Genomic DNA, 21460 nt, shown 5'->3' on the forward strand with positions numbered 1-21460 from the left:
GTATGATTCCGACTCGTTGATGCAATTGGAACTTACAATGAATCAACGCTTAGAATTTGTCCACATAATTTGACTATTGATGCATTCAACAACTCCTACCCATTTGTTGCATTTCACAATTTCTATCTGTTGATACGAGAATTATACGCACGCGTGGGGACCACTGATTGCTAGCAAAATTAATTTATAGTAATATGGCAAGATATGCTATAATTTGACGCAAGAGATGACAATATGGATGAGATTTGTTAACCGTTTCGTCTTGTTGAAGACAAGCTAGACGAACATGTATAAATTTGCCTCTTGTCATTTTGGTCCTTCAATTTTTCTTAAACAACACGACACGAGCATGTGACATGGGAATAATCAAACAAGTGGCGGTTGCTTTTGGAACCCCAAAACTAAAAAGAGGAAAAACTTGCAGACAAAGAGAAGCTGGAGTAGAGCGTCTGAATCACGCGAGTGGAGTAGAGTGGAGGACATCCATACTCTCCACAAAGATCTCTTCTTTTTTTGGGTTTGGTAAACCACATAGATGTGTTTTAATCAACCCGGTGCGATTAAGGAAATCTTCATCATACGTATGTTATAATTAAAATAATTTATTTATTAATATAAATAATAGTTTAAATAAAACTAAATAAATTTATATTAGTAAAAGCGACGAGCACACTATTCTGTCTAACTAATCTAATTCACGTATGTTCTAGTTGTTTTATTAAAAACAATTCCTCCCGAGCATTAATAATTATTAAAATTGTTGTTTTGTTTGATAAATATGAATTACTAAATTTCAATTATAAAAAAAGACACAGAATAACTCTTTAGATTTAGAAAATAAACAATTGTGAATATGATAATGACATGTCTAGATTGGGAGTGTTGTAAAAATAAATAAAAAAAGAAAAAACGAAAAATTGGGTTGCGGTGTATAAAGTGGCTGTAACGCAATCAAGGCGGTGGCTTTTAGCTTTCTCTGTAGTCTTAAATTAGTGTAGAGGAGACTAGAGAGAGTAGAAGTAGCCGTGGCTGATATTATACTGAGACGACTTTGCTTGTTTCTTCTCACACGCTCCTTCTTCTTCTTCCTACATTTCGCCATTTGAGCTCTCTCACTCACTCACTCACTCGCACTGGCAGATCTCTCAGGCTAAGGTAAACATTGCCTCTTTTGAGTTTGCAGCATCTACTCGCTCACTCACTTGCTCGATTTTGCGTTTTTATTTATTTTCTGGTTACGAACTTACTATTCTAATTCTAAACTTGTTGTTTTTGGTTTTCAAATCATCTAGCAATTTTATTCAATCTTTGTGAAATTATTATTATTATCTATTAGCTTCTTTTTAAAATTTGTTTTATTTTGAGATTTGTTTTTGTGGTGGACCATTGAAAGTTGGATGATTTGTTTGCTACTTTGCTGCGCGTTGAGCATGTCATTGGCTGATTCGGTTCTCAATTTTCTATTTCGATGCTGAGACAGGGCTTTCATTTTCTAGATCTGCATTCATTTTTATGTTTCAGCTGAATTTCGACCAAGAAGATCTTTTAGCTGAATCTGAATTTTCAATGACTAATTTTTCTGTATCTTTTCTTGAGCAACGATCTTATATTTTTGTAGAGTTGATATGAATAAGCAATGTAGCAAGCAACTGTGCTTGCATTTGTGAGAAAGAGGGAACGATGCTCTCATGGTCTTTTTGTTTTTCTGTTCTTTTTTTGGTTAAATTTTTTTAAATTCAGCTGTCGGTGCGCCTATGAGAATAGTATAACTCCTTTACTTTATAGAAGCCTGGGCACACTCTCTTTCTCTGTACTTAGTCAAAGGTCACTGATTGTTACTATCTTTTTTGTTTTTCGTTTTCTCCCTAAATTATTTTTCCCCTTTTTTTCCCATTCAGGTTGCTTTGCTTCTGTTGTTAGCGCTTTGAAAATGGAGGCTGAAATAGATGCCGATACACCTTTAGACTACGCTGAATTTCAGATTTTTCCATCCCAGAACAGGTTATTCTTCGGTTGTATTGACTTATTGGCATCTTATTCTTTCTGTATATTTTGAACATTAAGAAACGTTTAATGTTGATTTTAATTAGAATGGGGTTAATGCTGAAATTCAAATTAAACAACTTCATAACTAAACAAGGGTCATTTTGAGATAAGGTTCAGTCAACATATCCCTGAAACCAATAAATAGATATGTTTTATTTGGTGTTTCCTTTTATTTCTGATTTGCTTCACTAAAATGCTGGCGGATGCTCTAGGTATGAGGCGCTTGTTTCCAGTGATGGAGAAGTAGAAAAGTTAGCAGGCGGGCCACTAGAACCACTGTTGCCTCATTTACCAGAACTAAATGAATTGTACTGTAAGGGGTCAAATGCTAACCTCAAACTTCAAGTTCCGGAAAGCCTTCATGGTGCAGCCTGGTTCACGAAATCAACTTTAACCAGGTTTTAAACATTCTAGTGTTTCATTTTTTTTGTCCCTTTGTCTTCAGTTTATTATATTTCCCACTACAACAATTCCTATAATTGTTCAGTTGTGAAATCATCTCTTTGTTTATTCATTTTAATTTTCTATTTCCTGATACATAAATTGTTTTAATTCTTCTCAGATTCCTGCAAATTGCTGGTTCACCAGACGTAATGCATACCATTACTGCTATTGAAAATGAAATATCTCAACTGGAAGAAGCCAAAAAGTTTCATGTTTCTTTATATGGCCAGGTCCCTTTCCCCTTCTTTCAAAATTGATGTTTAAATTTGTATGGTTTAATAACTATTCTGTTATCTGGCAACTAATGTGTATGATTTCTTGTCAACAGTCTGAAGTTGAGATTGCATCACCAGATGCTTCAAAGTATGTCCTTTTTATTGTTCATTTGAGATTTCATTTGAGTTGCGTCAGCATGAAACTATAGGAATTTGTGCTGTCAGGAACGAACTTTTGCGGGCTTTGGACTTGAGGCTCACAGCATTGAAAAAGGAATTAACTGGAGCCATTATCAAGGCTTCTCATGCTTCCTGCTCCTCTAAAGAGATCACAAATTTAGCAGACTTTTCTCAACATTTTGGAACAAGAGATTTCAGGTAAGATGCTAACCTAGATAGATGTAAGGTGCACTGGTATTTTAGCTTCCTAGTTGCTTTGAAACAGTCTTTTTGTACACGTATGTAATGTTCCTTTTCTTCCATAGTTTTAGTGAAGGTTTGTTTGCTAAATGTTCATACAAAAGGAATATCACTGTAAAATGCAGGAATTCTCTGTGCAAGTTTTTAGAACAGTTTCAAGAAAGCAAGAGTTGTGATCCTCCAAATGATGACAAGTTGTCCTCTACATGCCATTTTAGAAACGGCGATGTTGATGGTACGGATGGGCGTGCTCAGATATCAAAACCAATACATTCCGCTACACCAGTAAAATATAGTGTTTCACCTGCAAAAGCTGCCCAGGTTGAGCGACAGAGTTCAACAGAAAGCGGGGAGTCTTCTGAATCAAGTGATGATGACCAAACATCTGCAGAAAGAAGTCGGAGTCTTATGAGAAGTGCAACACCAAGAAGGTCAGCATCTCCAATGAGGAGGATTCAAATAGGGAGAACTGGATCTCGCAGGGCTGCTGCATTGACCATTAAGAGCCTCAATTATTATCCTTCTCGGGAAAAACCTTTTTCTAATGAAGAGGGTGAATCTGAACACTCAAATAAGAAAACTGAGTATAATGCACGAAGGATGAGTGTTCAAGATGCAATAAGTCTTTTCGAAAGCAAACAAAGGGATCAATCTGCAGATGCTCAAAAAAGGAGCTCGTTAACAAATATCTCTTTGAGTACAAATAAATCCGTATTGAGAAGATGGAGTTCTGGTTTGGGGGAGGCTTCCTCTCAATGCCAATCAGAAATTGTCTCTGAAGACTGCGCTCCAGTGACTCACAGCAATGTAGCAAATGGGGAGACTCCAACATGTTCAGAAGAAGTGAAATCAGAGTCTGATCTTTTACCCACGGGTGAAAGTACTATTCAAACTCCTAAACTTGATGGTAACAAAGAAAGGTTTGAGAAAAATTCTTCTAGTCCAATTGATGCTCAAGACAGTAACGTAACTCAGGGAGAGAAAAGTATTCAAAAATCAACAGCATCAATTGAATGGAGCCGAGAAAGAGAAGCAGAGTTGAACCAGATGCTGATGAAAATGATGGAACGTAAGCCTTCTAAGTCTACAAAGCCTCAAGCTAGCAGAAATCAAAGTGTTCCTTCTGAGCAGAGAGGTGGCTTTTATGACCACTACAAGGAGAAGAGAGATGAGAAACTACGAGGAGAGAATTCTAGAAAGCGAGCAGAGAAAGAAGCACAAATCAAAGCCATGCAGCGAATTCTTGATGAAAGGAAAGCTGAAATGTCGTCTAAAAAGGCGAATGATACTGATAAGAAACGTGCTACGCAGAAGCCCCAAAAACCACTTGGAAAATTATCTCAACCTGCAAACCTCAAAAAGGAAACTTCAAAACCTTCTGTTACAAAGAAGGCTTCGCCTAGAACATCACCCTTGCCTGCTACACGCAAGTCGTGGCCATCGACACCAACACCAAGAGCCACAGGGGCATCACCAGCTAAAACTCCTGTTGGGGTTTCTTCTGCCAGCACTACCCCAACTCGCCAAAAACCCAAGCCAACACCGCCCACCTCAAAAGTGGAAAGATCGCAGCCGCGACAGAGGAATGTGAAGGATTCCTTGATTACTCACGACAGGAGCTTGAAGGGAGTGAATGAGAAGCAGCAGCAAGCAGTGAAAAAGAATGCTAAAACAACAAAACCTAAAGTGGTGACAACCTCTGGTGATTTTTCTGATATAATTCCAGCAAAACACAACAAGGCCACCAAGAAAAGCAGTGTAGTGCCGGTGGAATCGAAACCATTTCTTCGCAAAGGTTCTAGAACTAGCCCTGGTGTCGGTCCTGTTGTTAACAAGACGAAAAGTTCTTCTCAATCAGAGGAATCTTTGAGAAACAGCAGAAATCTGATTGAAACTCAAGAAGTTGAGGTAATTGGTAGTGCTTCTGGCCCTGTGACTGCTAGTCAGCCTGAAGAGCCAGATATTATGCCAGTCAATTTTTCAAATGATGCTGTAGAATCAGAAGCTCTGATAAATGATAACCTGACGTGCAGTGAGACACAGCATATTGACCCAGTTTCTGCTGATGGTAATGATGACTTAAAATATGTTGCAGAATCCTCATTGCAAATTCAAGCTGAAGAAGAATCAACTATCTCCCCAAGTGCGTGGGTAGAAATAGAGGAGCATCAGCCCATTTCCCCATGTAACGACAGCTCATCTCAACTTACCACTTCAACTAATGTTGCACCAGCTGGATTGTCAAGTCCTCGTGTCCGTCATTCTTTGTCCCAGATGCTGCAAGAAGAAAGTAATGAACCAGATACTATTGAGTGGGGAAATGCTGAAAATCCTCCGTCCATTGTGTTCCAGAAGGATGCACCAAAAGGACTGAAGAGGCTCTTAAAGTTTGCTCGGAAGAGCAAAGGAGATGGAAATACCGCTGGTTGGTCTAGCCCATCAGTTTTCTCTGAAGGAGAAGATGATGCTGACAGTATACTCAGAAAAGCTTCGCTTAATGCCAGGAACTATGGGCAGCAGAAGACTTCCTTAGGCGAAGGTTATGATGCCCGTGAACTATACTCTGGTGAGTTTCCTCTTTTCATTGCTTAATTTCATCCTCCTTTTGTTTCTTTTTCCCCTTTTATATTTTCCTAGCCAACCTTTGCTTTAATTTGTTTTTGAAGTAGATAGTAGAAAAATGCAGATGGTACTTAGAGAAAAGTAGAATAGTTGTTTGGATGTCCATTGTTTGCCTCCCCTGAATAACTCATGCACTTAAATGGGGGTTGACGCTATAGTTATATTCTTTCATATTCCTAGCGGAATCTCATGCTCTAACCATTGTGGGTTTGTGCATACAGCTCAATCAAATATTAGCAAATTCGATGGCCAGAGTTGTTCACACAAGTTGCAAGAGAGCCGCGACGCACCTGCGACTAAAGGTTTCACACGTGACTAGAATATATACATGCATGATCGTGTTTCTATTGTTTCTTACTGTAAATTCTTTTCTGCACCTGTATACTAGAATTTTGATGCACCGATTCTAATTCTCTTATATAAGATTCCAATACTCTGTACTATTTGTGTGTTTCAGCAACAAGGTCATTCTTCTCTCTTTCAGCGTTTAGAGGCAGCAAACCGAATGAGATGAAGTTTCGCTAATGCTAGAGAGCTGGAGCCAGATATGGCAAAATTTTCTACTCCTCCGTCACTGTGGTTGTAGCATGTATTCATTCTTCCACATGCAGAGACGAGGGGTCATCCCAATTCTTCTGGCATTTATTGTTTCTTTCTTCATTGTAATATTTTGTTGATGGGTCTTTTCTTTTGTACATTCAATATGCCCTGTTCTGCTCAGAGATTTAAGCATACCCTTGTGAAGTTTGTTAACCACTATGCTTAGGATGTGAGGCAATTTCAGGTTGGTATATGTGTAGTCAATTTCATTTATTCTAGGAACAAAGTTGCTTCATATATTATATCCAATTTTAAATCTGTAAACTTTGCGTATATTTTGCATCAATATGAATGCTTTGTGACAGAGTGGATACCTGTCTTTTCAGCATTAAAGAGGAATTGTAATTGTAGCTTAATGGTAAAAACCTTGACTATGCTTTCCACCTACTTTTTTAGTCATTGAGTGTGTCATTTTTTTCTTCATTTTAATTATGTTTGTTTGACTTGTATGCTTTGTATTATTTGTCTCTTTCCATCTTTCCTAAATGACACGTCGTCTTCATTGTCCATAAAAAAAATTAAAATAAAAGAGTAGAGAATGTTACCTTTCTAACAGCGACTTTCGTGGCCACTCAATACAAAACTCAGTTTTTCATCAAAGATTCCTCATAACGAAACTCAATTTTTCATCTTCCATTATATCTTCTCATAACAAAATGAAAATTAAGGCGTAGAGTCCTCAATCCTACTAAAAAAGAGGCTCTAAATCTATTGTATGAAAACTGAAAGAAAACAAGCATTCAGTATCATTTTGTCCACGGCAGCACAGTCACCCAAGGATAACTGAATAGACGAGAGCTGCACAAGTTCATATCCAATGACAATTTGATTAGGATTATAGAGCTTCTGCAGGATCTGCCAATTGTCAATGTGAAACAACAATAAAACATCATTTGGAGTTATTAATGTACTAAACAAGTACACAAGTGACTAGTGAGGTATCCATGTCTCCAAGGACGGATCTAGGCATGGGTTGGAGTGGGCTCTAGCCCAGTACTAAATTTGGAGATAAAAAAACTTAATGTTAATTTTATAAGTCAAACCCAAGTTAATTAAAAATAGTCCACCGCCTATCACAACCGTAAGATTTCATCTCTAGAGGCATTCACACACATCAAACATCATGTTTTTCTATTACCCATCCATGTAAGCTATAACTTTGTATTTGAACTTGAGAGCTTGGAAGTAGTAGGTCTCCTCCTCTTTAAAATTGTATCAACCTATGTCCAATGGGTTTTAATATTAGTAAGTTTCTCTCTTACTTTTTGTTTAATTTCCAATTTGAATTGTTATTGTTAGTTTTTTATGATTTAGAGTTTAGGTGTTAAATTGTGGGGATTTTTTCTTATGCAATTTGCTAGGATATTATTGGTGACTTGTCATTTTTCTGATTTAATCTATTCAGTACTTGATCTGTGCTTTTATATAGTCTAGTTGTCTCTTGGTTTTGTTGAATGCTTGTAGCTTGTGATTTTGCAATTGTAGATCTATAGGATTGCACTCCCTATGTCTATGTGTACTCCCATAAAAAATTAAAATTATTAATTGAAAAATAGTTACTACCACTCACTTTCTTTGCATATAAAAAAAAAAAAAAACCTATAACCTATAGCCAATTAACCATGTAGCCATAAAAACATGATGTCTCATCTATGAATTTTATCCTCGCAGAAATCAAATAATTTCATACATCAGACATGAATTTTATCAGACTAGTGAAGTATGAATTTTATCCTCGCATAGGTATTTAATTTTTTTTAAATTAAAATAGTATAGCCGCACGGCAATACCTTTTAAATATAATGTATTTAAAGAGTATCGCCGCCCGGCTATCTTTTGATTTTTTTAAAAAAAAATAGTATAGCCGATCGGATATACTTATTTTGACACGTGGGCACCTAATCGCTGGGTCCCCTTTTTATTTATTTATAAATAGTATAGCTGCTCGACTGTACTCAGTTTTCCTCTCATTTAAAAAAAATCGTATACCCGGACGGCTAGACCTATTTTCTCATCACTAGACGGGTATTTTTTCGTTTTTATAAATAGTATAGCCGAGAGGCCATACTCGATTTTTTCTTTAAAAATAGTATAGCCGCACGGCTATACTCAGTGTTGAAATATATTTTTTTTAAAGATATGTGTTGACACGTGGCGCCTAATGGCTGGAGTCTTTTTTATATTTAAAAATAGTATAGCCGCACGGCTATACTCAGTTTTGATTTTTTTTTTTAAAAAAAAAACGTGTTTTGACACATGGGGCATAATGGCTGGAGGTCTTTTTTTATATTAAAAATTAGTGTAGCTGGAAAAGAAAGTTCAAGGAGTATTATTATTATTTTGAAAATCGGAATCGGAGTGGTGGATTACAATTACTTGGTTCTTTTTTTTCTTATTTAAATTTTAATTGTATTTGTGGTGACTGAGTTCTTCTTTCTCTAGGCCATGGAGGAACTGATTATAGGCATGAGCAGAGAGAAGATCCAGCACCAGACGGAGAATCCAAAACATATGGATTTTAAAGACCTTAACTGAAAAATAAGATATTTGGGTGAACTATTTATAAAAGAAAAAAAGAGGAAGTGTACGTTTCTTTTTCGATGTTGGACCGCAACTACTTAGCAGGCCAATCTTTATGTTTATGTTTGAACTGGTGCACGAATTGATAGAAATTTCCAAAAACTTAGCAGGCCAATCTTGATGTAAATTTGTAATATATGACAATAAAATAAATATTCCATCATGTCGAAAAATAGTCTTTAGAATCGCACTTGCAAATGGCGTGGGAGAAGACTACCACCCTTCAGCAATTACTGCGTGTATTATGAACGATAAGATTTTGCAAGCAATGTCCCACGCTTTATTCCAACCCAAAAATGCTAATTCATGCATCAATGTTCAAAGATGTGGAGACTCAAATTGTAATTATGCTCCGCAAACTGATCAGGTTACATGTACATTTTACATTCTCAACAGAATTTGGGTAGGCAAGAAGTTCAAAAACTTGCCAGACTGAATCATTTTTGTTGGTCCTTCAAAGAAGAGGTCTGCTTCTCTCTCCTCTTAAGGAATTGAAAGTATGGGAAAATCTTGTATGCATGAGATCCGTAATAACACGAAAATATATCACAAAGTCGGTTTATGCTGTCCACGGCAGCACAGTCACCCAAGGATAACTGAATAGACGAGAGCTTCACAAGTTCATATCCAATGACAATGTGATTAGGATTATAGAGCTTCTCCAGGATCTGCCAATTGTCAATGTGAAACAACATTAAAACATCATTTGGAGTTATTTATGTACTAAATAACAATAAGTACACCCAGCGACTAGTGAGGTATCCATGTCTGATCTATGAATTTATCCTCACAGAATCAGATCTAATCAACACAAATGTAAAAAGTTCAGGATGAAGTGACTTGTGCACAACAAGAGTTTTACCTTGATTGAGGCTTTACAGTGTTCCATTGCATGTTGCAACTCTCCAACGAAACAAAACGCCTGTGCAAGATTGTCTTCCGCCTGCAAAGATCAAAATCATTTTAAGTCAAGTGTGATCTAATTCAGTGTCATATGTGCCAAAATCATTGAACACTTTCTACGTTGTTCAATAACAGCAACTTAGATATTGGCGTCTAGTACTTACAAATTGCACATTCAAATGATATAAATTCTATTGTACAAAACTGAAGGGTGGTCACAAACTCACTTCTGCAATCCTCCTATTATATGCATGGAAAGTTGATCTCAGCACACCAAGAGAACTTAATGCATCCACCAGTATGGTGCTAGATACATCTTTTGAGACTATTGCATCCTGTAATCTGTCAAGTATTGAACACAATACTTCAGCGTGCAAATTGAACATAGGAAAAAGGTGGCCATCAAATTTGAAAAGATCATAACCAGTTTTCAGACTGTTATACCTTCTGATAATAATCCATGCTTTATTTGCAGCTGCAGAGGAAGATTCCAGATCACGATAAGAACAACATTTTAAACAGAGGCCTGGATTTATATGAAAAAGGCTATTGATTTGCATATGATGATGAGCCACTCTATCGATGTCATCAATATTGATGAACTCTTCAGCCTGTGTGAACATCAAGTGAATGATTACATGAATATAAATCAAAGTGAGTCGGGAGAATTTGTACTTTCTAGGAAACATTCAATACCTGAAGATGATGCTCCATGTTGCCAGTGGTGATGATGTTGGGTAAGCGTTTAAGTTTCTCTTTTTCACAGTCAACAACAGAGCTCTGCAAGACTATGCCAGAACAATTCAGTTCGACACAGTGAAAAGCATTTAGGACCAGGTCAGAGAAGTTTACTTTTAAACACCCACTGCACTGACAACGAAATGAGTATTCATCTTCCAGAAACTTGACTCGGTCCTTACAGTCCCACTGCCCAACCTGTAGAAACAAAACTTAGTTTTTACAGTCCCTGCATGAACATCATAATGTTATTCCACACCACCAAACCGAATGAGATACAACAGTAAGTGGGCATACCTGTGGACCATAGGAAAGCTCCAGGGGTACCCCTGCTGCGACAAATTCTGTCGTTCTTATAAAGAGAGTACGTGAAAGGAAATATGCATGGATGTTTGGCTGACAAGAATGATTGAATAGACTTCCAGATGTATAGATAGCTTGACCTACTCTAACCTATCAAAGTAACAAAAATGATGATACAGAGGGTCAAAGGGCATAATTTTTATGAACTGAAGTGAAACGTATATCAATACAAGAAGTTTTACATAAATTATCACATTTTGCAGTGTCACACATGAAAATTCCAAGTTAATAAACAGAGTTCAATACTATTATGGAAAAAAGCAGTATAACTGACTGGAACAAGAGTGGTCAGATAAGACAAGAAACAAAAAGGAGCAAAATAAATAAAGCATACCATAAATGCAAACCTGTTCCACATTACTGGTTAGACCTCCACCCAATGATGAAAACTTTCCAATATCTTCTAACCCATGCTGATCAATGGATTTCATACAAACAACAGTCATAGAGTTCACCCTAATTTGGGATATAAGTATGACAATCTGCAAAAACGGGAGAATGGAACCTTATATAATAGGTGACAATCAAGGCATGAAATCTAAATTGCTATTGGGATATAGATCGTCCAAGTATATACAGATATCAGAAAATAGGTTAACATCCATTGCAATCTCTCACCTGTTAACATAATTTTATTATAAAGATGAACATTTTTAAGATTTTCATCCTTGCTACACAAGTTGACTTTCAAAGTGACTCTATTATGAGAAAATTGTAACGAAGTATCACACTGACCCTCTAACAAAATAGGACACACATGAAACTTCGTATGCAAGTAGATGAGAGAATGACCACTTAGTCGAAAAACATGATTTTTATATGTCAATATATAGCATTGTCCTACAAAAATGATAATCTATGGATTTGCACATATGGGCGTGGTAGTAACCACCCTGCAAGGGCAGATCCAGGAAGTCGTTTCATCATTGCTTAACCCTCTTGTTTCTTAGATACACAATTCACCAAAGGTGTAACCCTGACTCAGTGTGTGTGCATGCAGGAGAGAGAGAGAGAGAGAGAGAGAGAGAGAGAGAGAGTCAACCTGTGAAATAGAGAACCCATTTATTGGTAATTCAAAATCATTGGAATATTGAAGACAATATGATAATACAGCCGAATATATATGTAATTCCAATTTTCTTTCCGGAGGCGTTTTTGAGTAGTGGTGAGAAAGATCCTACAAGAAAAACAAGAAAAGTATACAGGTCATTAGCTACAAGACATCTATTTATGAAATAGTGAGACAGTCAACTGAAATGAAAATTAGTAAAGTAGAAAATATAGTCACTATATGTACCAAAATTTCTCTGAGATTAAAAATATCCGTGGAACCTCTTCTTTTGATTATAGACTTTACTAGCACACGACCAGCCAAAACTATCTCAGAAGGCAATACTGCTGGCCAGTGTACACCTTTACATTCATGTTTATGTTCAGGAATGTGCTCAGTATCTGTTTCAGAATCAACATTCAAAGTGGTCTCTGCAATGTACTTTTCAAGATCAGCTGATAAATTTTCATGAATCCTTTGATTGTTTGGGTAATCCCAGGACATTTTTCCTCCTGCTCGTATTTGGCATTTCTTGGAGCAATACAATGTTATTGAACATGATGTACATGGGACTTTATCCGCTGGTAGCTCATTTAAGCAGTAGTGGCAATGAGTTTCCCGACAAGGCTTTAATATTATCTGCAAAGCACAGGGGCAATTTATTTTAGAATACTCAGAAGAACTGCATATATTTCCAATGGCAATAGGAGCCTACTCTGTTGGTAAAAAAGATGCACAAATGATACTTGAACACAACTTGAGCTTCGAAGATAATAAGTTTAAATAAATAATTCCTCTTCAGCAACTTGTGAAGTATTAATCAACACTCACTGAAAGACAAAATGAAGATGGTACACCATTCTGCTTCGATTTTTTCTTATGCCTCTTGATGACGAGAATGTAATAAAGGAAATTAAACTGTAGGATACATATCTACTTTTAGCTTCACAATAAATTTTCCAGGGGTACATGTTCTGATTGGACTGTAAAAAGAACATCCCTTCAAAAGATCTCAACCATCTGTATTGCACAGATATGCTAATTGAAAGGAAAAAAGGAGACAAGGCAGTGGATCACACATCAATTTAGTTTCCCAAACCACGACTATAGAGGATCAGGAATGCCTGCATAGAAGGGGAACATCTCTCTATCCAATTCAGTAGCAAAGTAATGGCGACTAACAAAACTGAAAAGAAGTACACGATAGCATATATAAAAGAAGTCTCTGTTCATACCATCGAAAAAGGGTCTTCAGTATGTACCAAGGACGCTTGAGGAAGGTCACCTGTTGAAGCCATACCCCTTCCTTTCTCTGGTGTGGCGACACATCGTAATCCCGTTGGGTGCGGTTCATCTGATGGATTACAAGGTACTTTAATTAGGTTGCTAATACTTAACTTCCCAAACATGACTAGCTTTATTTAGGAAGAAAATAGAGGCAGGAAGTTTAACCAGCAAAACAAGCTGTAAAGTCACGAATATCTTAGCATAATTAAAAAAAATGTAAAGATTGCATTAAAAGGCTCAACAACATAAATACGCTTAAAATGAGACCCTGTCACTGCTACATCCTAAGGAAAGTTTGAACATCAATCCATCAGCTTAACTCAATATAACGTTAAAAAAAACATAAATATGATGAAACCAACAGAATTCTAAGTGAGAATACCATTTCAAACTGTTACGTGCCGACATGGAGCCATTTTTGTTGCTTTTGCATGTGTCCAAATTGCTATTTTTTTCATCTGTAGTTTTAATCACAGGTTATAAAAACTTAGGGGGCCCAATGTCTACAATATCTTAAGAAACCATAAGGTGATTACTCATCCAGAGTGAGCACAGATTTTCATTCCTGAGATCAGAATATTTGATTATAGTTGCACAATGTGATACTAAATGGTAATATCTTACCCAAAATATCTGAGGTATTCTCATACTGTTGTATTGATGGATTTGATGTACTATTCTGTTGATCCAAAATTATCTTCATCTCACTTTCTATCTGTCTCTTTCCACCCATTGTCAACTCCAGAATCTTAGCAACATCCAAATCACGGATAGTATCCTTATAATTTCCCATAGAAGCATTTGCCTTACCTCTTCTGTACCATGCCTACATTGGAAAAAGGAAGAAAAGTAAATTTGAAGAAAACTGTAACTCTCTTAGTCTCCTTTATCCTCCAGTAAAAAAAGGCATCTCTAACTCATTAAAATACACCTTAACGCTAGGCAATAAAAGCATCTCACCTTTGCATAGTTTGAAGAAATCTGAAGTGCCCGATTGCAGTCACGTAAACACTCCCTTAGAAGACCCATTTTCTAAGGATTACACATAACAGATACACTAACAGTGAGCAATGAAATCTGTTGATAAAGAATTGAACTTGTTATGTTTGGTACATAACCACATAAATCAAGAATGGGACTTACATGCAATACAGAAGCCCGATTCACATACAAAGTAGCAACCAAGTTTCTGTCTTCATGTGCATCCATAGGAGCAACTATCAATGCCTGTGCCTCGTGCCAGTGAAAATAAACAAACAAGTAAACAAGTAAGGGTTAGCTCTAGCAATGGCTTCAAAATAGAGAAGTAATTTCAAAGATGGAGGTACCTGAGTATATAAATCCAAAGCATTAGCATAATCACCGCTCAAGAAGCACTTATTCCCCTTTTGCTTCGACTCCAAAGCAGCTTCTTTGTTCTTGCCACACAGAGCCACTTCAGGGTCCGCCAAGTCCCTCACCATCTAATCAAATACGACAAATTTTAATCATTCATTCATTTCATTTCTTCTGTTATTGTTTGTTTCTCGAAGCTCATAAATTAGAATGTACAAAAATAATGACATACTTGGTGAAAGGGCTCGAAATGAAGAAGAAAATCGACGAGAGAAGAACATGTGCGAGGAAGATCGTCAGCAGAGCTCTCTCCGATCATTCGCTTTAGGGTTTCTGGAACCAGAGATTTCAGCTTCTCCATGAGCCCGCTTTTGAGCTACGCCTTGTGCTTGGAACTTCGTACAACGGCTATGTGCATTGCTACCCGCTCTGCCACTCTGTTTTATGCGCGGCGGTGAGAGTTCGTTTCTTTTTCCTTTTTCTTTTTTGGGTAAGGAAGGCTGTGAGTGTTAAAATAAAAACAATATATATATATATATTTAAATTCTATCCCAAATGTTTTATCTTTTTAAAGAATTTTCTATACCAAAATTATTAAAAATATATGTATCAAGGGCAACATTGATTTATAAAACTTGTCCAAGGTTCAATAGAATTCAATAGAATTTACCCATGTTCAAAATTCATTTCCCACCAATGCGTTTTTGACAAGCTATTTCTTCTTGTGTGAAAATGTTGGAAAGATGTTTGCTTTTTGGAACTTCTGTGGGATGATGTTATACGAATCACTTCAAATGCCCATCATAAGAATGGTATTCGTTTCTTTTTTTGGGTCGACGTGTGATTGTACTTCTGATAAAATAAGCAGATTATCCATCCATCAGGAAAAGAATAATGTTCCTTCTAACATTTTTACAAAAACTTGAGCCTCTCTGGTAATTAGATGCTGACAAAATCCATACTACAGAATGCTCCTTTTTGGGATTCTTATTGATGAAGGCAACAAACAAACACAATGCTTCATCTAAGCCCAAACTCTTTTTCTGGGCACAAGATCTGATGTTTTTATGTCATCTATTTTGGCAGCTACAATGAAATCATTCATGCTCAATCCTCCTGCAATGAAGTTTCAAGTTAGCAATGTGCAAATGGTATGGCAAGTAGCCCAATGAAAAGTTTCTACAAGTTTTCAAGAAGTTTCTACAAGTTTGCAAGAAGTTTACCCATGGAAGATGTCCATAGCTCTGCTCTAACTTGATTGGGTTGCTCCAAGTGAAGATTTGGGAAATGCCCTGCAGCTTCTGCAACCTTATAAATCCTGTTGATGAGCTCAACCCCACATTTATAATCTCTCAATTTCCAAAGACACTGTAATTTGAGCTCACCTTCTCCAACTATCAATCTCCACCCAACAACCTACAGAAGCAAGGCATAAATGAGTTCCAATTTGCTTGCATAAAATCAAAACCATCCAATTTTTGGAAACAAAACAAAATCACAGCTTCAGATCTCAATTCTAGAACACACAACCCACAAAAGTCCTTAACTTTACAAACAGAACCCAAAAGGGTAATCTTCTTCAGGATATGAAAATTGGGCAAAGCTAAGCTAAGCAAAGACTGAGACTTTACACAGTAATTTCATCAAACACCATAGAAGCATCATACATATCGAAGATATCAAGGAAGAATTGACCTTTCTGAGGAGCTTCTGGGCATCGTCTTCAGGCATAGGAGGCTGGAGAGGAGAGACAGCGCTGCAGTCTAGCTGGGACAGAGAGAGAGAAGAGAGATTGGGGATGAGAATCTTGTGCTCTGTGTTGCCGTTGCCCAACACCTTCTCACCAAACCCACTTGCTATCTCAGCTGGGAAGGGGTCTCTGGCGCCAAAATCGCCCAGCATGTCATGGCCCAGAGCCTGAGTTCGCAGGCCGAGTCGAAGCCGAGTTGGAACGGTGATGAGGTTGGGGTGAAGGTTGAGGTGGTGGTGACGTGGAAGAGAGAGAAGGGGTATGGAAAGGTTTGCGGTGGCCATGGAGAGGAGGAGGACGATGGATGGGCTTTCTTCTTCGGATTGCAGGAAAGAGCGGGTTTGGCTATCAGTGGCCACTCAGCTATTAGTTCCTCAATTTTCTTTTTCTTTTTTAAAAACAAACAATTATTATTTTATTGTCCAGGAGTAAGGTGTTTTGGTTGGTAATGATTTTTCATAGTTAATTACTTTAAAAATGTAATTCATATTATTACACTTGAAAATTTAAGTGAGTACATATTATTACACTTGAAAATTTAAGTGAGTACATATTATTATGTATGACATGATCAGTAAAAAAAAAAAAAAAAAAGTATAGCCGTGCGGCTATACTGATGGTGACACGTGGCCGGCGAGTATAGCCGCTATACTAGAATTTGCTTTAAAAATAGTATGGCCGGTCGGCTGTACTCTTTTTTTTATTTTTTAAATAGTATAGCCGTGCAGCTATATGGATTTTGACACGTGGCCGCCTATCAGCTAGGGGTCTTTTTTTAATTTTTATAAATCGTATAGCCGGTCGGTTGTACTCCCTTTTTTAAATTTTTTCAAAAATAGTGTAGCCGGTAGGCTATACTTGGTTTTTATTTATTTATTATAAAAAATAGTATAGCCGGGCGGCGGCACTCTTTTTTTATTTTTATTTATAGTATAGCCGTGCGGTGATACTGTGACCGCCTATTTGCTTCAGTCTTTTTTTATTTTTTATAAATAGTATAGCCGCACGGTTGTAATCGATTAAATTTTTTTTTTTAAAATCGTATAGCCGCGCGGTTGTACTTATTTTGACACAAGGGCTCCTTTTTTTCTCTTAAATTTTTTCCCGGATTTTTATTTATAGGTAAGAGTAGTTTAGGGCTGTTGGGGTCTTTTTCGTTCGAAGGCTCATTCGGGATTTGTTGATTCTTGGATTGCCATAGAATGATGATTGAAGACTTCGTTGCCACTTTGTTTGAGTTAGCGAGAACTAGGCCCAAAGTATCCCGAGGGAGAAGCAAGTCCCGGGAGAGTACTTTGTTTTCTTCCAGAGGCTGTGTGTTTTGTGTTGATGTTTCCGACAGCTCGACAAAGAGTTGAAGATGACTTGCTGATGTTGATATGAGATCATATGAGCTTGGCATGAAAGCTTGGAGTGTGAGAGCTAGAGACCCACAAGTTTTGCAAATGAGAATGCATGTGCTTGGCTTGGTGTTGGATATGTTTGAGTTTGATGTTGATAATTTGTTTTGTGTGGCTATGGCTATGGTGATTTAAGAGTTTCAAGATAAGGAGGATGGAAGGAAAAATTTGATGTTTGAGGGCTATGGTGTTTAAAGCTTGGAAGGAAGGAAAAGCTTGGAGCTAGGTGATGCATTATGGATTTAAGAGTTTCAAGAGAAGGAGGATGAAAGGAAAAGCTTAAGGTTTGAAAGCTATGGTGTTTAAAGCTTGGAAGGAAGAAAAAGCTTGGAGCTAGGTGATGCTTTATGGATTTAAGAGTTTCAAGAGAAGGAGGATGGAAGGAAAAGCTTGAGGTTTGATAGCTATGGTGTTTAAAGCTTGGAAGAAAGGAAAAGCTTGGCTCTAGGTGATGCTTTATGGATTTAAGAGTTTCAAGAGAAGGAGGATGGAAGGAAAAACTTGAGGTTTGAAGGCTATGATGTTTAAAGCTTGGAAGGAAGGAAAAACTTGGAGTTAGGTGATGCTTTATGGAGGTTGGTGGCTGCTGAGATGCTTGCAGCAGCCAAGTGAGGGAGTGTTGGCTGAATAAAAATTGGTCGATGACTGCTGTGTTGCTTGCAGCAGCCGAATGAGGAGGGGCTTGATGGCTGAAGAAAAATTAGTGGATGCCAGAATGCTTACAACAGCTGAAGAAAGGTGAGTTCTCATGGTTGTTGAGAAGCTTGCAACAACCAAGAGGGGTTGGTTTTGGCTGAGTAATGCCTCCCAAATGATAGAAGGTAAAGGCTCTCTTTGGTTTCCAATAGGTAAAAAGAAGTGTTGGAGCTAGTCTATTTCCAATAGATAAAATGGAGCATTTGGACATTCTTATTTCCAGCAGGTAAAGCTAGGCATTGGAAAATGACTATTTTCTATGGTAAAAGGAAGTGTTGGAAGTGGCTTGTTTCCAGTGGGTAAAAAGAAGCATTGAGACATTCTTATTTCCAGCAGGTAAAGTTAGGTATGGAAAATGACTATTTTCTATGGGTAAAAAGAAGTGCTTGAAAAATATCTCATTTGCTCACCCACATTGGAGAACTCCAAGTAATGGGCTTGGACTTTGGTGCTCCCAAGTAACTAGCTCAAAGTCTCCATTATCCAAGAGTTTCCGTGGGCCTTGTGGACCTCCGTGACCTTCCACACCACAATCCCTTGTGCAAGCCCGTAAACCACATGACTTGGGTTCATGTGAGTTTGGTAGGTGATTGACATAGGAAAAATGTATTATTGATTTGGCATGACATGTACACTATTTATATATTTATTTAATAAATTAATTCCCAAAATACAGTTTGAATTAACACATGACCAATATTATATGTTATATTGGGCTTTGAATGTCTTTGGGCTTCTATGACTTTTTTGGGTCTCAACAAGGGCATTATCCATTACTATTAAGCCATTATCCGAGTCTATTGATTTACTGTAAAATTTCCATACCCAAAAAAAAAAAAAAAAGTAAAAATTGAACCCTCATATTGATTTGTTGTGAAATTTCTCGTTTTCATTAAATGTGATATGAATATATAATTAATCACTTCTTACTGCCTTCCAGTATAATGATCACTTTCATATTTCATGTACAATTATTCATTTACACAATAAAATTAGTCTCTTTATTTCTTGTTAATTTAGCATTTATTGTCCCACCTGCTGTATGTATGCATAATCAATTTTTTAAACATATGCTGTAGCTAGTACATGGACAATACCATTCCTTACGGAGTCTGTAAATCATATTTTGGGACAATCAATATGATAACATACGGTGTTAATCAAATGATGATGACATTAGCTAGCGTGGAGCATGTTTGATGGATATGGAGGTTTAAATATTAATGCATGAACAAATTGGGATTCTGAAATCAAGCCGGGAAGAACCAGTATCTCAGAAGCACTAGAAGCAAGCACCACCGCCATCAGACACTGATCAAAGCGTGCGCAGAGACAAAATCAAAGGGTGGGAAGCAAGAAGAAGAAGAAGATAAGCTTGAAGGAGGAGACAACAATAATGCAGCAGCCACAGCAAGTCATGAGGACAACGCAGCCAAAATTGAGAGAATGAGTAGTGGTTTCAGGATATGCAGGCCACAAGGGTCCTTTCTTTCCGGAGGCGTTTTTGAGTAATGGTGAGAAAGATCCTACAAGAAAAACAACAAAAATATATAGGTCATTAGTTACAAGACATCTATTTATGAAAAAGTGAGACAGTCAACTGAAATGAAAATTAGTGAAGTAGAAAATATAGTCACTATATGTACCAAAATTTCTCTGAGATTAAAAATATCCGTGGAACCTCTTCTTTTGATTATAGACTTTACTACCACACGACCACCCAAAACTATTTCAGAAGGCAATACTGCTGGCCAGTGCAGTGTACACCTTTACATTCATGTTTATGTTCAGGAATGTGCTCAGTATCTGTTTCAGAATCAACATTTAAAGTGGTCTCTGCAATCTACTTTTCAAGATCAGCTGATAAAGTTTCATGGATCCTTTGATTGTTTGGGTAATCCCAGGACATTTTTCCTCCTGCTCGTATACGGCATTTCTTGGAGCAATACAATGCTATTGAACACGAGGTACATGGGACTTTATCAGCTGGTAGCTCATTTAAGCAGTATAGCCGCGCGGCTATTTTTTTCTTTCTTTCTAATTTTGTTTAAAAAATAGTATGGCAGTGGCTATACTCTTTATATATATATTGGGATCCTTTTTTTTCTTTTAAATTTTTTTTCCCAACGTTTATCCATAAGAGTATTTTATCGTATTATCCATCAACACAAATGGACTGAATATAAAAAGCTAGCAAATTGAGATATGTCAATTTTTATTTAGTAAAACAAAAAAATGGTTATTTGTTTTTTTTTTTTTTTTGGATAATACAGGTGATATCGAGAGAGGAAAATTCGAACATTAAAAATTGAACGAAGTAATTACTTTTCATCACTTGAGCTTCAAGCTTCTTTCAGTATGACAAGCAAGGGCATAAAATCTCAGAACTGGTCCTGCCTGCCACACTTGAAATTGTGAGGGACTGGTTTTCCACAAGCTTGAATTTGGTTAATGGTATGCGGGACGTAACGTTGATCAAATTAGTAAGCTTGGGAGTGATGTGGGGGCAAACACACTCAAAATGCATGTAGGCAGGCTTTATGTCCCATAAAAACTTGCTTTCACTCATTAAGAAGAAGGTTGTTCTCCTCCTTGCACTGGCCATGGCACGTGTCCCCCTTCACCATCAAAGCCTCCGCCGCCACCACCACCAAGCACCACCACAATAACCATATCGCAACCACCTGCTCTCATATTTTTATTTTGGTACAAAGAAGACCAAGTGGATGGAACAACCCTCAGACCCAATCAACACAGTACCGAGCCAGAGCAGTCTAACAAGGGACAAGAGACTATTTGTTCACACCACCCTTTTTATAGATTGAGAAGATATGGTTTACCAACTTTGATATTTTCCGTTATCCCATATATGCCCTTCATGTACGTATTTGCTACTACTGGGACTGGTTCAACCTTGACTTGAGAGGACTTGGACTGTAGGTTCAATTCCTTGACCAATTCGATATATATGAATAACACCAAAATAAAAATAAAATTTTCAATTCTCTAC

General features: G+C 37.2%; 3 protein-coding genes across 8 annotated transcripts; 1 reads left to right on the forward strand and 2 right to left on the reverse strand.

The window, feature by feature from the left end:
• Window positions 1–933: 933 nt before the first annotated feature.
• Window positions 934–6680, forward strand: LOC117618842 (COP1-interacting protein 7-like). The gene is made up of 9 exons (XM_034348587.1): window positions 934–1155; window positions 1899–2001; window positions 2259–2444; window positions 2609–2720; window positions 2819–2853; window positions 2931–3083; window positions 3251–5691; window positions 5969–6049; window positions 6205–6680. The coding sequence occupies exons 2-9, from the start codon at window positions 1931–1933 to the stop codon at window positions 6270–6272; spliced, it is 3147 nt and encodes a 1048-aa protein (XP_034204478.1). The 5' UTR covers window positions 934–1155; window positions 1899–1930; the 3' UTR covers window positions 6273–6680.
• Window positions 6681–9184: 2504 nt separating this feature from the next.
• On the reverse strand, window positions 9185–15369 carry LOC117618554 (SET and MYND domain-containing protein 4). Of its 6 annotated transcripts, none has more exons than XM_034348178.1 (16): window positions 15275–15369; window positions 14837–15041; window positions 14598–14732; window positions 14413–14496; window positions 14230–14301; window positions 13894–14095; window positions 13218–13336; window positions 12229–12621; window positions 11974–12108; window positions 11279–11413; window positions 10866–11021; window positions 10527–10766; window positions 10275–10441; window positions 10058–10172; window positions 9790–9870; window positions 9185–9595 (listed from the first exon to the last, which is right to left on the reverse strand). In XM_034348178.1, the coding sequence occupies exons 2-16, from the start codon at window positions 14963–14965 to the stop codon at window positions 9365–9367; spliced, it is 2394 nt and encodes a 797-aa protein (XP_034204069.1). In that variant the 5' UTR covers window positions 14966–15041; window positions 15275–15369; the 3' UTR covers window positions 9185–9364. The 6 variants fall into 6 exon arrangements, 5 of the variants coding, with proteins under 5 accessions (XP_034204069.1, XP_034204070.1, XP_034204068.1 ...); XM_034348179.1 differs by lacking the exon at window positions 15275–15369 and having other exon boundaries at window positions 10527–10610; window positions 10683–10766; window positions 14837–15104; XM_034348177.1 differs by lacking the exon at window positions 15275–15369 and having other exon boundaries at window positions 14837–15103.
• Window positions 15370–15454: 85 nt separating this feature from the next.
• Window positions 15455–16729, reverse strand: LOC117618555 (probable pterin-4-alpha-carbinolamine dehydratase, chloroplastic). The gene is made up of 3 exons (XM_034348182.1): window positions 16300–16729; window positions 15828–16020; window positions 15455–15720 (listed from the first exon to the last, which is right to left on the reverse strand). The coding sequence occupies exons 1-3, from the start codon at window positions 16636–16638 to the stop codon at window positions 15629–15631; spliced, it is 624 nt and encodes a 207-aa protein (XP_034204073.1). The 5' UTR covers window positions 16639–16729; the 3' UTR covers window positions 15455–15628.
• Window positions 16730–21460: the final 4731 nt, after the last annotated feature.

The sequence above is a fragment of the Prunus dulcis genome, chromosome 2 (genome assembly GCF_902201215.1).
Source record: "Prunus dulcis chromosome 2, ALMONDv2, whole genome shotgun sequence".
In the NCBI taxonomy this organism is placed as follows: Eukaryota; Viridiplantae; Streptophyta; class Magnoliopsida; order Rosales; family Rosaceae; genus Prunus; species Prunus dulcis.

Bases quoted from the DNA above. Each gene is read 5' to 3' on its own strand.
- LOC117618555 (XM_034348182.1), bottom strand. From the start codon at position 16,638: ATGGCCACCGCAAACCTTTCCATACCCCTTCTCTCTCTTCCACGTCAC. The intron at 16,021-16,299 runs GTCAATTCTTCC...TTGCTTCTGTAG, and splicing joins CCCAGAAGCTCCTCAGAAAG to GTTGTTGGGTGGAGATTGAT. The intron at 15,721-15,827 runs GTAAACTTCTTG...ACTTCATTGCAG, and splicing joins GCTATGGACATCTTCCATGG to GAGGATTGAGCATGAATGAT.
- LOC117618554 (XM_034348178.1), bottom strand. From the start codon at position 14,965: ATGGAGAAGCTGAAATCTCTGGTTCCAGAAACCCTAAAGCGAATGATC. The intron at 14,733-14,836 runs GTATGTCATTAT...GTATTTGATTAG, and splicing joins ATTTCGAGCCCTTTCACCAA to ATGGTGAGGGACTTGGCGGA. The intron at 10,767-10,865 runs GTATGCCCACTT...TTGTTTCTACAG, and splicing joins AGCTTTCCTATGGTCCACAG to GTTGGGCAGTGGGACTGTAA.
- LOC117618842 (XM_034348587.1), top strand. From the start codon at position 1,931: ATGGAGGCTGAAATAGATGCCGATACACCTTTAGACTACGCTGAATTT. The intron at 2,854-2,930 runs GTATGTCCTTTT...TTGTGCTGTCAG, and splicing joins GCATCACCAGATGCTTCAAA to GAACGAACTTTTGCGGGCTT. The intron at 6,050-6,204 runs GTTTCACACGTG...TGTGTGTTTCAG, and splicing joins CGACGCACCTGCGACTAAAG to CAACAAGGTCATTCTTCTCT.